The 15803-nt window shown below is 37.4% G+C and overlaps 1 protein-coding gene across 1 annotated transcript; it reads left to right on the forward strand.

Moving 5' to 3' along the window:
• The first annotated feature begins 409 nt into the window (after nt 1-409).
• Nucleotides 410-9949, forward strand: LOC127944847 (Krueppel-like factor 15). Its single transcript, XM_052541172.1, has 3 exons — nt 410-630; nt 2671-3910; nt 7553-9949. Exons 2-3 carry the CDS (start codon nt 2745-2747, stop codon nt 7719-7721), a joined length of 1335 nt encoding a protein of 444 aa, XP_052397132.1. The 5' UTR covers nt 410-630; nt 2671-2744; the 3' UTR covers nt 7722-9949.
• The last annotated feature ends 5854 nt before the right edge of the window (nt 9950-15803 follow it).

Genomic DNA, 15803 nt, shown 5'->3' on the forward strand with positions numbered 1-15803 from the left:
ATAGGAAAGTCATTAACATGTTATCACATTCAAATGTGTGGAATGCAGTTTGTCTTTATGAGGTCAGTATTTACTTTAATCCCATATTAAATTGCCAGTAGCAATCTTTTCAGTTTAATCTCACAACACCATTAGATTATTGTATTATAGTGCTGTTATTAAAAAAAAAGATCCACTTCATTAATGATCTTCCCATTTATGACAACTTTTGCACCTCATTTTCTGCAGTCTAAATCAACTTTCTTTGCCAGATGCGCTGATATTACAGCACCGCTGCAACAAGAGTTGAAGTTCGCTCCGTCGGTCAGTTGACAGAAGCAACAGTGTACTTCAGTAAAAGCTGTTCATTGACGACAAAAGGAAAGAGTCCTGCCTCTATCCACGGCTCCACCAATACCAGCGTGTTGAGCAGACGAGCCTTCAGCAGCCTTCCCCAAATCTACTCTTAAAGCCCACAAGACGAGATCGTGTGACAGCAGCGTAATACTACAGAGACGAGAGCATGATCTGCCACGAGACGCTCCATGTCTCAAGGGCACGTTTGACGGCTAATGAAGCATTCTTCAGCAAAAAGAAACGGATCGTCCTCGAACATTAAACAGCAAGGATTAATGCGCGTGATTTAAAGAGGTAAGTTTGCTTGTTTTTATTCTTTTATTATTATTATTATTATTATTAGCGCGTCGAGTAGTCGCGTGGCACGCGCGGAAACTGCACGCAACTAGCTGCTGCGTCTGAACGTGAGGTAATAATAATAATAATATATATAAATTAGAATAGCCAGGATTCATGTATGCAGTTAAACATTTAAAGAAAGAGAGATCAAGATCACATTTTTTCATGTTGCATAAAGCATGCACATGTTGCATATTTTAAACTTTGTTTTAATTACACATATGTTTTATAATTTATTTCAATGATGATAATGTAGCAAATTTTCAGTAGTTCTCTTACTTTTGTATCAGTCTTCACATGAAAAATTTAAACTTAAATGTTTAGTTAGAAAGTTAGTTCACTGCATATTTACACCACTTTGAGTTTTAATATATGATGACGACAGTGTAATGTGATGTAATTAAAGGGATATTTAAAGTGATTTCAAGGTGTCTAAGAGTATTTGAAAAAACAATGTCTCCTCCCGAGTTTGCTGTGGACACATGTGGGTGTTGACACTGCCTGTAGATGTCAGGGTTATTATCGGTCATTCTGCGACCGACAGGGGGCGCTAGAATCACCGCCGCGATTAAACATCGTCTTCCAGTACTGACTAATGAACTACTTGAACAAACTGTGAGCAAGCTTATTGACCGCTCTATAGACTTAGAACTCTAGTGGGTGTTTTAAAGATGTGATAGACTTTTATTTTATTCTTAAACAAAGATTGGGTGTAGTTGTCACTCAGTAACAATGACCACATGCCACACTATTGGCTCAACAGCTCAGTATGTTTATTTAGCTGTATCTTTTTATTACACCTTTGTGTGTGTGTGGCCAAATTTGTGTCTATACAAAAGTATTCACTAGAGTCAAAAGTGTGACAACTAGCCCCAGTCCACTTATTCCACTTCTTATTCTGACAGTATGTGTAAAGTCTCTGTTGGACTGGTTATTACATTGCTCTAGCTACAGATTCTTCTTTTCTTTTCAGTGCAAGAGCCAAGGAATGCTATAATGAAATTACTAGCTGCAGAATTTAAGGCTCTGGTGGTCAAATTCCCAGAAATTAATACTGTTGCCTTCTTGAATGTCTTATGGTTGATATGCAGATAGCAGCACTACAGTTAGTCTTTTATGCTAACAAGAAAAACACCAAGAGAAAGAGAGAGAGAAAACCAAATATATATATTTTTTATGTATCAAGTACAACACAGACCAAAAAAGGAGAAAACGTTAAGGTATTGAACACAGTTTATTGATTAAATGGTGAGTTGTCTCACACATAACAGCTTCATTTTATGTGCTCCTTTGGCAAGAGTCTTGATTTCCAATAATCATCTGTTTCCAATCAAACACAATAATCTAAGACTCGTTGTGTGCACACAATGCTATCTTGTCTAAATGGTTAGCTTTATTGCAAATCTTGGTGTGAGGGAGTAACATGTTCACATCCTTATTTTAACGTTGACGTATACAGCTATTACAGTAAATTGTTTCCAGTGTCTCACACATCCACAAGGCAGGAATTGAAGATAGCTTAGCCTTTATCTTGGGTCTAAAATGTCCCTGTGAAGTGGAAAAGAGTCAATTAATTATCATTCAGCCTAGCATCGAGTTTGTTTACATGCATAGTAATAATATGACTACAGCTGTTTTTTGCAAAGTCATTAAATATTTAAAGGATTAAATGCACATTGCACATTGCACATTAAATGCTTTTGGGATGTGTGTATACTGCCAGTGCTAAATGGAGTCTATACAGTACGTACTGAATGAAGTAAAGGTATCTGGGTTTGTTAATCCCTTTGCAAAAGATGGACTAGTATGGATTCAGTTGGACCAAAGCTTTTTACAAATTATTGTAATAACTGAGATCTTTATTAAAAGTCTGTTCTCAAAGTTTCTTCAGTTGGACAGCCATTAAAACTATTATACTGTAAATTACTTTGAATGTTATGCATCAATGAAATGTCAAATTATTGCTAATCCTGATTTTGTTTCTTGCTTTTATAGACCGAAAACCTGAATCAATCATAGCAGGGAGCTGTACAAGTGGTTTCCTCACATTGGACAGGCAGTAGCCAGGAATGGTGGATCACTTGCTGCTTGATGAAGAGACTTTCTTTCCTTACACGTATTTGCTGCCGGCTCACAACCCACCGGATATGGTGACAGACGAGGGGGTGTACTATATGCTTCCATCACCATTCTCAGAGGATAACCTGAGTGACTCATCTAGCCAACGTTCCTGTTCCAGCCCTGAGTCTCAGGCGTTGAGCTCTAGTTGTGGTAGTAACTCAAGTGGAGAAAGTCAAGATGGCCTCCTTGACTTCCTTCACTCTCAGTCCCTAACTGTGAGCCAAAACTCGCCCTCCTCAAACATGGTGTCTCCCATGGTTCCCCCTGTTCTTCCCATGGGTCTGGCTTGGGAGTCGAGACGGGACCGCACCACCAAAGAGGAGTGCTTTGAGTTCCCTGTTTTCCCTGGAGACTTAGAGGACCATGCAGGGCTACTGTTTCAGCCCACTCTGGAGGAGATCGAGGAATTCCTGGAGGAGAACATGGAAGTGGTGGCCTTGAAAGAGGAAGCTGGAGAGGGTCTTGTGACCTGTGAAAGCATCCAAGGACCTACATTAGATCCTTGGCCTCAAAACTTAGACCAAACAGTGCCTGTCTCAAGTGACAAAGTCGATGCCAACTCTGAGCCTAAAAATGTAGGGGGTTCTGCAAATCCTCAAAACACATTGAAAAACGAGGACTCTTCCGGGAAGGTAGTGATGGTGGAAAGTCCTAGCATGCCTGTGATCCTACAGCTCCAACCCATTCAAGTCAAACAGGAATTGAGCCCTAAAACTGCCCCCTCGACACCAACACCTCAACCTGCCTCAGACATCAAAATAACCCAGCTCCTTGTCAACATCCAGGGTCAAACCTTCGCTCTGGTTCCTCAGGTGACCCCACCGGCCAGCCTTAACAGCTCTTCCTCCAAATTTGTCCGTATTGCCCCTGTTCCCATTGCCGCTAAGCCCTTAGGTCTTGGAGAGAACGGAACATTTGATGGCCAGGGAACAGGGCTTGTAGCTGGGGGTCACAAATTCCAGAAGAGTTCGGTAGCTGATCTTATTAAAATGCACAAGTGTTCTTTCCCTGGCTGTGCCAAGATGTATACCAAGAGCAGTCACCTAAAGGCGCACCTGAGGAGACACACGGGCGAGAAACCATTTGCCTGCACTTGGCCTGGCTGTGGCTGGAGGTGAGTGTTTTAGTTCTGTACAGGTTTTTTTTTTCACTGAAGCAGAGGTTAGCTGTCAAGGTCTGCTTGTGTACAAAGAGCTTTCACTCCAGTAAGTTGTAGTTATTGCGAAATCACTGTGGTACATCACTATCTTTGTTGACCATTCATGAATGGACTTCAAACAGGGACTAGATAGAGCTCTAGTATGTGGACTAGCCAAATCTAAAGATATGGTAATCTGTCACTAATATCCCTTGCATTTGAGACATTTTGTAAGTTATTTATGTTAATGTATAATGTGATGTTAGTTGTCAAGAACCAGTTACATTAAGGGTTTCTAAGCCAGCTCCTAGAGGGTCAGTGTCCTGCAGAGTTTGGCTCTAACCCATCCAGCCCCAGCACACTTGAATGGCTTCTAGTTTTCCTGAAGACCTTAATTAGCTGGTTCAGTGTGTTCAATTAGTATTTGCGCTATACTTTGCATAATAGTGGGCATCCAGGAGCAGGATTGTACACCCCTGTATGACATGAACCGATTCACAAGAATTGATCAGAATTTACAGTGTTACATATAAAAGAAATACAATGTGATTTAGCATGCAGGTGGGTCTTTCTGCACTGCTACTCATTGGAAACTTTAGCTTGTTACTGCAAAAAATATGCTGTTTTGAAAACAGCTGAACTATGTTCACATTACTGATAAATGTAGTTTAATTAATAGCCTCGCTACTTTTAGTTAGTGACTCCACAACATTGCTTGATAATCACTTTAAATTGCAGCTGTAAAATTTCATTCACAATTTGTCCTTAGATTTTGGGTCTTGTTTGTGTTATCTCTGCTGTGGGGAGATTAGATAAAGTCTTTGAAGAGGCAGACTTTGCCCTGTTCACTGCTTCAATTGTTTACTCTTAGTCTATGTCCAGCTTCAATCTTTCTGAACAAGGCCTGGATACTGTTTAAAGTGCACCAGCGGTTGTAGTGAGGTCAGGATTGACAGTATAGATAAAGATTTAAGTGGTAGTCTTAGAAAGAAAAGAGTTTGGTTCTTGTATTTTGCATGCTTGGGGGTGTTCAAGTGTAATCTTGAATTGATTGCATTAGTTATAAACTTTGAGTAATTATAATCTTCAAGCACTTGGTCGTAGTGGTATACCTGGTTTAACTATTTAGTTTCATGTACGACCTTTCCAAGAGTACCTAATTATTATAAAAAATAAATAAATACAATATCAGAACGGTAGGTTAGTGCTGCCAAGAAATAGGCCTCTAGTCAAGTATTATAAGACTTACTGTTTTGAGAGGTCTGTTGTTATCAGCGACCTTGGTTAAACTTGCTTTTGGATAGCAGTTGGCAGTGACTGACCTTCCGCAGTCTGTGAGTCTGTCTGAGGTCTCCGTAACACTGTCAGGAAATTTATGTAGGGAAGAAAGCAATAGAAGAATGCTCCATTGGCTGCCTCAAGCCTGGCTGCGGCAATGCTTTGCCAGCATTTTTAGCATTCCTTTGGTACTCCGCAAATAAAATTGTCCTAGTGACACAAACACACAAAACCATACTCACACTTACATTGGAAATTTCTTAGATCTTAAAGCTTACACAATAACTGGTACTTGACTAGAAAACACACTAGTTGGCTTGGCGTCTAGATGGTAACGTCTTTGCTCACACGTCCTGTGCTTTGCTTTAGAAACACATGCACCAGGAAACAAACCAGGAAGTGCATACTTTGCTTTATGCAACTTGCACACAAAGGTTAATAGAGGACAAAACTTGCATGAAAAGCTTTATTTAAACTGATACAGTTTGCAGTATCAACATGTGAGTGTAGTAGAGCGAACCAAATTGTTTTAGCATAACTCCTTTTGTTTTGAAATGGAAAATACAGATTTGCAAGGCGGAATCAAGCACTCAGCACACTTATAGTTGGCTGCATGGGAAAAACTCTTCAACCAAAATGAAAAAATGTAGGCATTTGAATAGAAGTTAATAGCATGTGCTCTAGAGCGTGCCAGAACAGCTCTGTTTGTGAGCTCTGACGTCCAACAAGGAGGGGTACCCCGTCCCATCCTGTCCCACAGGGCAACAATTAGTCCACCACCGTCCCATCCCAACATACTTCAAAGACTTGCTCGCATACCATACACCATGTGAGATACTTTGTCAGTCAAAAAAACATGATGGTTTAGTTAGCGTCAGAGTAAGCATATGCTATGTGACTTAACATGTTGATATGTTTTCTTTTAATTATAAAATGAGAATTAAAAAAATTCAGCACAAAGTTATCACATTACTGTTAGCATAGCTACAAATGTACTGTTCCTGTCTAGGCTGTTTGTAAAAGTGGAAGAAAAGCCAAACACAAGAGAGAGAGACTGTTTTTTTATAACCTTGAAAATACTCTACACATGTTCCCGGGACATTAGAAACAGATACTAACTCGCCTATGGCTTCATATGAAACCATGGTATGGGGTTGAGCAAGAGTTTATTGTTTTCTCATTTCAAACAAAATTGCACACCATATTCAGATGTGTATTATTGAGTGAGATGTCTATTGGTAGTATAAAGGATTAAAGTTGATAGTTATTTGTACACCAGAGATATTATATACCTAATTTCCCAGGAGTCTCTATTACTTTATGGGCAGGGTATATGGCATAACTTGATTTAGAGAGAACTGCAAATTAAGTTAAGGAAAATGCTTCCATATTTTCTAAAACAAGCTGTGAGTTTTCCCTTCTCCTGGGTCTTTGTTCTGGTTGCTTTCAGAAAACATTAACAGCCATGAATGTGGTGCAAATCTTCGTTTGGAACTTGAGCACTGGGATAAGCGCCGGGTTAAATATAGTTGCTCATTAAATCTGCTCTGAGCTCAAACCATTTGTTGCTCGGTAGTGAAGACACGGAGCAATTGTTTGACAGTTTTATTTGACGTTGCATGCGTTCTGTGTCAGAGTATTCGCCTCAAAGTCTGTGAAAGAGATTTAACTGTCACTGATTCAGTGCTTTTCATTTTTGTTACTCAGTAACTCCAGCACCGTTTTCACCTTTTGTCCGATTTCACAGTGCTGGTTGCCCGTCTTACAATATCACAAACATAAGGGAACAAAAAGACGTGCAGTAGGGTTTATTCATGTTAATAATGAGCTGTCTTGTCCAAATAGGCTTTGATTTATTATCTGTTTTGCTCTCTATTATGTATTTCCATTTTGCTTATCCAATGATTGACTAATTAAGGCACTGCGTGTCAATGATAAATGTTGTCTGTGGCCTTATCACACTTTTTTCCTTCCTTTTTTTTTGTATTTCTTTATGAAATAAGATATTTAACTAGGAAAATCATGAGGTTCAGAAGTGGTATAAGTTGGTATACTTAGATTAATGATTACAAAGAGCAATGAGGTGCAAGCAAGATGACACAGTCCTACCAGCAAGATGTACAGAGTAAATAAGAACCATGTTGACTTCAAAATAACTGGAATTGAGGCATTTAGGCTCTTTGCTTTTTTTAGACACAGTCATAAAACTAAATACCAATGAAACCAAAAAGCCAAAGTGCGTTTTCCACAGTGCATATTGTTCCCAAAAAAAAAACAAAAATGAACTGGATCAGTGCACAACCATTGATGTCTGGCTTTATCTCTGGATTCTTCTTGCAGATTCTCCCGATCGGACGAGCTGTCACGGCATCGCCGGTCTCACTCTGGAGTTAAGCCGTACCAGTGCCCCGTCTGCGAGAAGAAATTTGCCCGCAGCGATCACCTGTCCAAACACATCAAAGTCCATCGCTTTCCACGAAGCAGCAGGACAGCGCGCACTGCACACTGACCCCACACAACCTCCCGCCATGGAGAGAGAAAGAGAGAGAAAGAATGAACAAACAGAAGAAAGAGGGAAAGACAGATTCATTTGTGGTACTGTGATAATTTATTACGCGAGGCTCGGATGAACTGAAGAAGAGTTGGTTCTGAAACGGTTACTTGACTCGTCGGCCTCACAGATGTCGCAAGCTTCGTAGATTGTATTTTTGTAGTGTTCATAGTTGTTTCTTTGTTTTGAGAACAATTTCTTTCTTTTTTTTCGCAACAAAATGTTCAAAACGTTTTTTTTGTTGTACTTTGAGGTATGAATTGTTGATGTATCTGCCAGTCATCAACATTCCTTGTTCAAAATCACGGTGAAGTCGCTTCTTTTTGCCAACGTAATGTGTTTAGCTCCTCTAAACCAAAAAAACTAAACAAAAACAACTGGGGTTCATTTGAACTACTGATCATTGGTAGGACTGTGCCATTATAAGCTATTGGCAAACACAGAGGCTTTTCCTCTTGACTTTCAGTTGAATGCTAGCAAACTGTGAAACGCCTCTTGGACAGACCATAGAGCGAATCAACGGAAGTCAAAACACGCACATTTGACAGATGTGAATGGACCTTCTGATCAGTATTGAATTTTTCTCTGATGTTTTAGTTGATAATACAAAACCTGTTCATTTTTTTTTTTTGTCATTGGTTGCTTTCATCATAAAAAAATTAAAACAAGATACCTTCTGGGCCTTTCTCTAGTCTAAATGTTTGTGGCTGGGGCCAAGGCACCTGTGGTTAAGTGTTTGCGGTTAGAAGATATTTTTGACAGCAATGCAACACACTTCATACCTGAGAAATCAGACGATACAAGTCAGTAAGTTGATAGCTAAACTAGGTCAATACAGACGATCAAACCTGTTCTAACCTGCCTCAAACAGTCCTTTTAACCTGGGACTATCTGCCAAAATGTCTCTGCGAGACGAGCTTGAATGACAGAAACTGGAATTGCAAGGTGCTAACTGCTCTCAACAGCGAGCTCCTGTACAGGGGACGCTTGCAGGACAAATCCTCCTGCTTGGGAAATGTAGTCTGGGACACATCTGGAGTTGAAAGAGGACATTCTTCATGGGAACTGTAGTCATGAAAACAGCTTGACTGCTGATAGGGCATGCTGACTATGTGTTCGCTAAAGAATGTGTGTAATATCCAGTGGGTGCTGATAGTTAATGCTAATATTTAACAAGATTATACCTGGTTGTATAATTGGATCGGATTTTGAGTAGAGCTTTGGAACAAGCTTGACAATGCAGTCTGTTCGATGTAGTCTGTTTTTGCCAAAACAAAAGCCCAAATGGAAACATCTACAACTTTACCCAGAGTGCCTCAGGTGATGAATCAACTCATTGCTCTTTCTACTGCTCCAACAGGCACAACAGCCGCCGGCAACTATAGATGCACTCACATATATATACAAATGTTTAGTGTGATGACAGGAACTAATCTCTTCTGGTTCTCTACTTGCTCTATGGTTTGACTGTGGTTTGGAGGAAAGCGTAGAAATGATTACGGTATCGTTTTGCTGCTCTGCTTATAATATTTAGCAACTGTTGTGTTCAGGAAATCCAATCTCGGATCAGATATTGCAGAACGGGAAGAAACCAGAAAAACTCAGACCTCTCGCAGACCAGAAGAGTCCTGTAGGAATGAAGGAAACACATTTGTCTGCGTATATGATATGGATGTTTTGCAGCTGTTTGTGCCCATTTAACATACAAACCAGTGCCACGGAGGATCAGTATCTCTCAAGACATGTTTTTGTTGCTCTCTGAAACAGATGGCCATACGTGATTGGTTCTTTTAAAGTGCCACTCATCTAAAAGTCACTAAAAATACATCTCGAGTAACACAGACACTCAGGCGGAGGTTGCGTACTGTTAGCGTTGCATTCCTTGCCGTCTACATGAAATTCTTGGTGAAACTGGTGCTTATGGCCAACGTTGAATGTATGTATACTGTATGTACAGACTTTGTACAAAATGTCGTTGGATCAGAGAGTACCGGATATTCTTCTACTGACGTGTCTCACGTCTTAGATTGTATAAATGTCCCCTGTAAAATGTAAACCAATGTACATAACAATTATATATATATATATATATATATATATATATATATATATATATATATATATAAAATATATTTTTCTTGATATACATAAGATGCATTTACAAATAAATAGAAAATAAGAACTTGTTTTTGTATTTGTGTTGTATTTTTTTTTACAGGCGATAACATTTTTTATGCAATAGGATGTGAATGCAAAAGCTGCATTGATTTTAATGCGAATGCAAAAACTTAGTTATGCACTGTATTAATGCAAGGTTTTCTATTTCCAGTTTGAACTCCATCAGTGAGTCTTTAATTTAATTAAATAGTTGTGCTTGCAGTGTGTCACTCCTGTGTTCGCTTTATACACCGTTGCATTGGAATGCACTGCATGGTCTCACCAGTGATGTCTAATTATAGTCATACCAATTTAAAATACTATGTAAGGGGTTAAGATAGAAATTGTGCCTTATAATTCCATATATATATATATATATATATATATATATATATATATATATATATAAAATATAATATATAAGAGGTAAATGATGATAGATAAAGATTATATAATTAAAAAAAAAAATATATATATATATATATATATATATATATATATATATATATTAATATATTTCATGAATTAATTAATTTATATAAAGTGTTGATCACTCTATGTAGGCCAGCCTTGAACCTGTGTCTGCAACATAATCAGATCAGGACATGCACTAACCTCTAAACCATGGCTCCAGCAGGAACAACAACCAATAGTACAGGAGTCCAGTCCAGAACTCAGGTGCGTATGCTTGTTTATGCTGAGTCACCTTGGATAAGGACATACTGAGCATGATGCTTGTGAAGGGCCCTGACGTTTATGGCTGACGACTCCAATTTATGTTGCTCCCTTCACGAGCCCCCGGCCACATGTGGCACTCCTGAAGATGAGAGGAGGGAGTCAGGAAGAGAAGAATGCAGTGAAGTGATGGACTTTTTATGGCCATATGTTATACAAGCTCACTGATGTGAAGGAGATCCTCAGACTACTGCCAGGATCTCCAGACGTTAGCTAACATGATCTAAGACCTGCTTGACCATAAACGGCAGTCCTGTCTGGATGACTCCAGATTTGCTTCTTGAACCCCCCCCCCCCCCCCCCCCCCCAAAAAAAATGTTTCCTTCATTCTACATTTTTTCTTCAAGTAGAAACTTGCTGCATATCATACAGCTCAGATGGGCTATGAGGAATCATTTGGGGTCTTTGAGGAGGGTTGTTTACTGTGTACTGCCATATTCAGATTCATATAAAGGATTACCTTTCAGTGTATCATTTGCAGTAATTAACGCAGTTCTGTTTCATTCATGAAAGCCTCTTCTCTTTTTAAGGTCAGCAGTTTTCATCATACTATCCTGGCAACTTATTAAATGAACGTGTTTTATGATCTCATTTCAGTTTAAAGCTATCAATCAGTCTTCATATGGTGGCGTCAACACTTGCTGTTGTTTAGGGAACTATATTTTTCCTCAGATCTCCGGCTCGCGCTGTGCTCGGGGAGACGCAAGGGTCTTCCAACCATTTGACAGATTTATTTTTGGAACATTTGCTGTTGTTGGAAAGAGTAGATCCATCTGTCATGCCACCAAGGTAACTTTAGGTCAAGCGAATGACCGGCCACAGGAAATGATGCGGTGACTTATTCTATTAACAATTAAAAGGCAGCTGTTTACAAATGAGGCATGCGGTGAAACCTGGATAAGGCTGCATTTTCCATTTGGTCAATTGCTGTTCGATAGTAAACGTCTTTTAAGTGTTAATGAATTGCACTGAGCAAACTGGTGGAGCGTTTCAAATCAAATCTCCAGTTCTTCCAGTTATCAGGCGTTATGACATTCTGTCATCGTCATTAGATGAATATGAAAAGCTAACAAACTTTGAACTTTTAAATATCGAAATGTCAGCTCAAATGACATCACTTCCTTTTTATTGCCATTTTTTCAAAGTAAAAAAAAAATTGTTTGATGTGGAAACCAAAATTCACAAAGATCCATTAAACATTATATTTAAAATGTATGTAAAAATTGATATGCTCCATTAAAATATTTATTTAAAAGGTACTTCATCCCGTTTTTAAGTATAAGTTCATTATAACTTTTAATTAATATATCAAATATTATTATTTCTAATATATATATATATATATATATATATATATATATATATATATATATATATATATATATATATAATCTGTATTATAATATTTCTATGACATAATTTCTATAATACAATATTCAGCAACAACATTTGACTGACTGGTTGTACATATAAAAATGTTTTAAAATAAAATATTGATTATTTATATTATTATATTATTATTATTATATTAATTAACTGTATTAATATAAAAAGAATTCAAAGAAAAGTTATAATAATATTTAAATTAGTAATAATAATAATAATAATTTTCTATGATAAAAGAAAATCTGTAATAAAGTTTCTAGAATATATTTTTGTTGAGTGTCTATACACATTAAACTGTATATATTCTGTTAAATATTTATTTAAAACACTTTTTTTGTAAAAAAACAAAAACAAAAAAACAAATATGTTAATACCATTAGCCTAAATATAATGTTTTTTTTTGTTGTTGTTTTTTTTAACCATTCTCCTTAAACTGAATGACTCAACTAACAATGAGAAAGCAGTGCATGTTTAATTCTCATTAGAAACAGACAGCTTTAGTTTGAAAAACATCTTATTGGCGTACATGTGTTGCGTCATGAGATGATTTATGAATATTCCTGCACAACATTGCCTTGCTTTTGTTCCCTCTACACAGGATTTCATTATAGTTCACAGCTTTGTGGGGAACATTTGTAGGATTCTCACTCGAACCTCTGACCGCAACATTACCATCAGATTCATCCCAGATAATAAAACCCAGATTTGAACACTGTTGCTGCAGTCAGTCTTCTGAAGGCTTTCTTGTAGTTATATCTAAACTTCATGTGATTGGGATTCATTTTGTCTTGCAGGAGGGTTTAGGATTTTATAAATGTGTGTAAACTTGATCTCTTCATCAAGGTCTAAGTCGAGAAACATCTTGAAGAAATGGAGGAGATGTTGGCAGCTCGTCTCTCCTCTGTTTCCAACCTGAGCCACATTCTTTTCTTCCGGAAATAAAACTGTCCATGTTAATTTACTGTTAGTCTGAAGGGATGATGGGAGGCAGCTTAAGCCCAGTTTGGTGGTTGCAGTCATATTTTGTTGTGTAAAAAAAATGTTTACTGTGTTCACATACAATACTGAGTTTGCAGAAATGAACTTGAATGTATTGGTGGACATATAATAAACAACAACAACACATATATATCTTACACAGTATAAAATGCTCTAAGTTTAAGGAACAAAACTGTTAAGCTTCAACAATTTAGTCATGCCTCAAAACTTGGCAGCCATTCCTTTCCCTGGCGAGTACAAGTCTGATAACAAAAGTGCATTTGTTAACTGTGTAGCCTTTTTTTTCACAGTTCAAAAGAAAGGCAATTGATCGCTGAAGGGAAAGGACAGCAACACAATAGAAGATGTCAAACCGCATGAGAAAACCCTGTCTAATATCTTACATCAGTGCTATACACACTACTCTTCAAAAGTCTGAGGTCAGTATGAAGAGATACTTTTAATCAAAAAGGGTGTATTAGGATTATAAAAAGTGAAAGAAGGCCGAAAGTCTTTTACATGCACAAAATAATTCAATTTTAAATAAACAAAGTTCTTTTGAACTCGCTACTTATCAAAGTATCTTAAAAAATGTATCATGGTTTCCAAAAAAATAAAAAGCAGCACAACTCATGTGACACTGAAATCGGGAGAAAACTGGACATTGAAAACTGCTGAAAATGCATCTTTGTCATCACAGGAATAAATTATATTAATTTTTTTTAATCAAATAAAGCAAATAAATGCAGCCTTGGTTAGCATTAGAGACTATAAAAACCTAAAACTTAATATTTGGATGAACTGGATATAAAGCTGTATTATATTTAATTTCACTGCACAGAATAAATATTTACTTTTCACACTGGGAATGAATAAGTAACTCATAAACCCCTGGGCACCTCTGTTCCACTTCGATACAGATTAAGAAATATATTACCAGCTGACTGAGGCTGGCATGGACAGGGTTATCATTGAACAATATGGTGTTACAAGAGGAGATTAAAGACACACACACACACACACACACACACACACACACACAAACGTCAATCTGCTGAAGGTTATTGGCTAGAGAGAGAGATACTGCTGGGATTCTGAAGATTGTTTAATATTGCATAACATGATGGCCTCATTTCACACAGCTGTGCAACATTTGCATCGCTGAGACATGCACTTTAGTCTGTCTCAGCTGATCCATAGATGTATGTTGTGTTTATATTAGTGTTGAGAATGCATTACTGTGTTACCTGTTTCTTTGAGTAATAATGATAGGTGAAGGTTTTAGATTTAAAGGCGAAGTACATAAATGAGCAAAAAAAAAAAAAAAAACTGAATTGCAAGTGTAATGACTAATTTCAAACAGGTTTCCCAAACAAGATTGCCTTTCATTGCATAAATAAATAACATAGATACCTTCTTTGTTTCACAGAAGAGAGTTAGTCACACAATATTGAAATGACATGAGGGTGAGTAATGACAGAATTTTCATTTTGGGTCAACTATCCCTTTAAGATTTTTTTTTTTAATTATCTAAGAAAGCTATTTTCCATGTGACACCAGAGCAGAAGATTTCCAAACCCATGACCTCCCTTGGAACTTCAGAAATATTCTGATGAAAAATGTTGCGTGTATCAAAGTGTATTTGGGCTGCCCTTGGGAACTGTGTGGTTTCAACACTTGAACTGTGCAATCAATATCAAATAAAGCAATAACTCCAGATGATCCATTTGGCCACATCTGGTGTTCAAGTATTCATATCCGAAGCAGATGCAATTTGTCTTCTAGTATATTCTCAGCACTATGATGCATGCCAAGTATTCTCCTGATATGTGGAAGAAATGTACATTAACTTAATCATCAAATGTTCTCTTGAACATTTCTTGACCTGCTCAGTGAAACTCTGCAATTGTGGCTGTGATTTTTCTAACATAAAATGCTACTGGTCATATTGTATTGCAGACAGACCGGTCTCTGAGAGCATTTCCCCATATAGAGCTAAAGCAATTTGCAACAGCTTACATGGTGGCCATAATTTGATGGTTGAGGAATCAAAGTCTATACTAGAATAACAGACACATAGCTCTAGAAAACACTATTATCTGTGGTTCATTTTACACACAGGAGACCTACATAACTTAATATGGATTTAGCATATATGCTGACCTTGGAATTTTTTTTAATGCCATCAGTGTGACTGGATCCAGTACAGAAGAACTATATATATATATATAATTTTATATTTTTTCAGTATATACATATTATAGTGTAGAAATAGTATGCAATTTTATCATATTTTCTAATATTATTTGAATATTTTCTTACATAGCATATATATATATCATGTCAGCCATGATTAATGAATTCAGAAATATATAATATATAAATTATAAATATATAATTTTAAACAAACAGAAACCTCTGTCGCTTGACCAGACACAACTTTCTCTCAGTCCTCTGTGTTATCGATCATGTGTTTACAGTGACGGTAAGAGCTCAGATTCAATCAATATTTGTCTTCGTGAACCTTTGGTGTTCAGGTAGTGGTGACGTAAATGATTTCCAAACAGTCTGCTCTCTGGCAGATAAATGGTTCATAGGGACGTATTCACCTCGCTGGATGGTGATGACACAATTCAGGTTGCTAAAGATTTTTGTCACAAAATGATGCATGAGAACAAGCCCTGTACACTCTCAGAAATCAAGAAAGGCACCACACCAGCGACAGCTTTCGTTCCTTCTTTGGTGAGAGTATGGTGTGGAATCACTCTTTGATCACAAGCTGCT

This window comes from Carassius gibelio, chromosome A23 (genome assembly GCF_023724105.1).
Source record: "Carassius gibelio isolate Cgi1373 ecotype wild population from Czech Republic chromosome A23, carGib1.2-hapl.c, whole genome shotgun sequence".
NCBI classification, from domain to species: Eukaryota; Metazoa; Chordata; class Actinopteri; order Cypriniformes; family Cyprinidae; genus Carassius; species Carassius gibelio.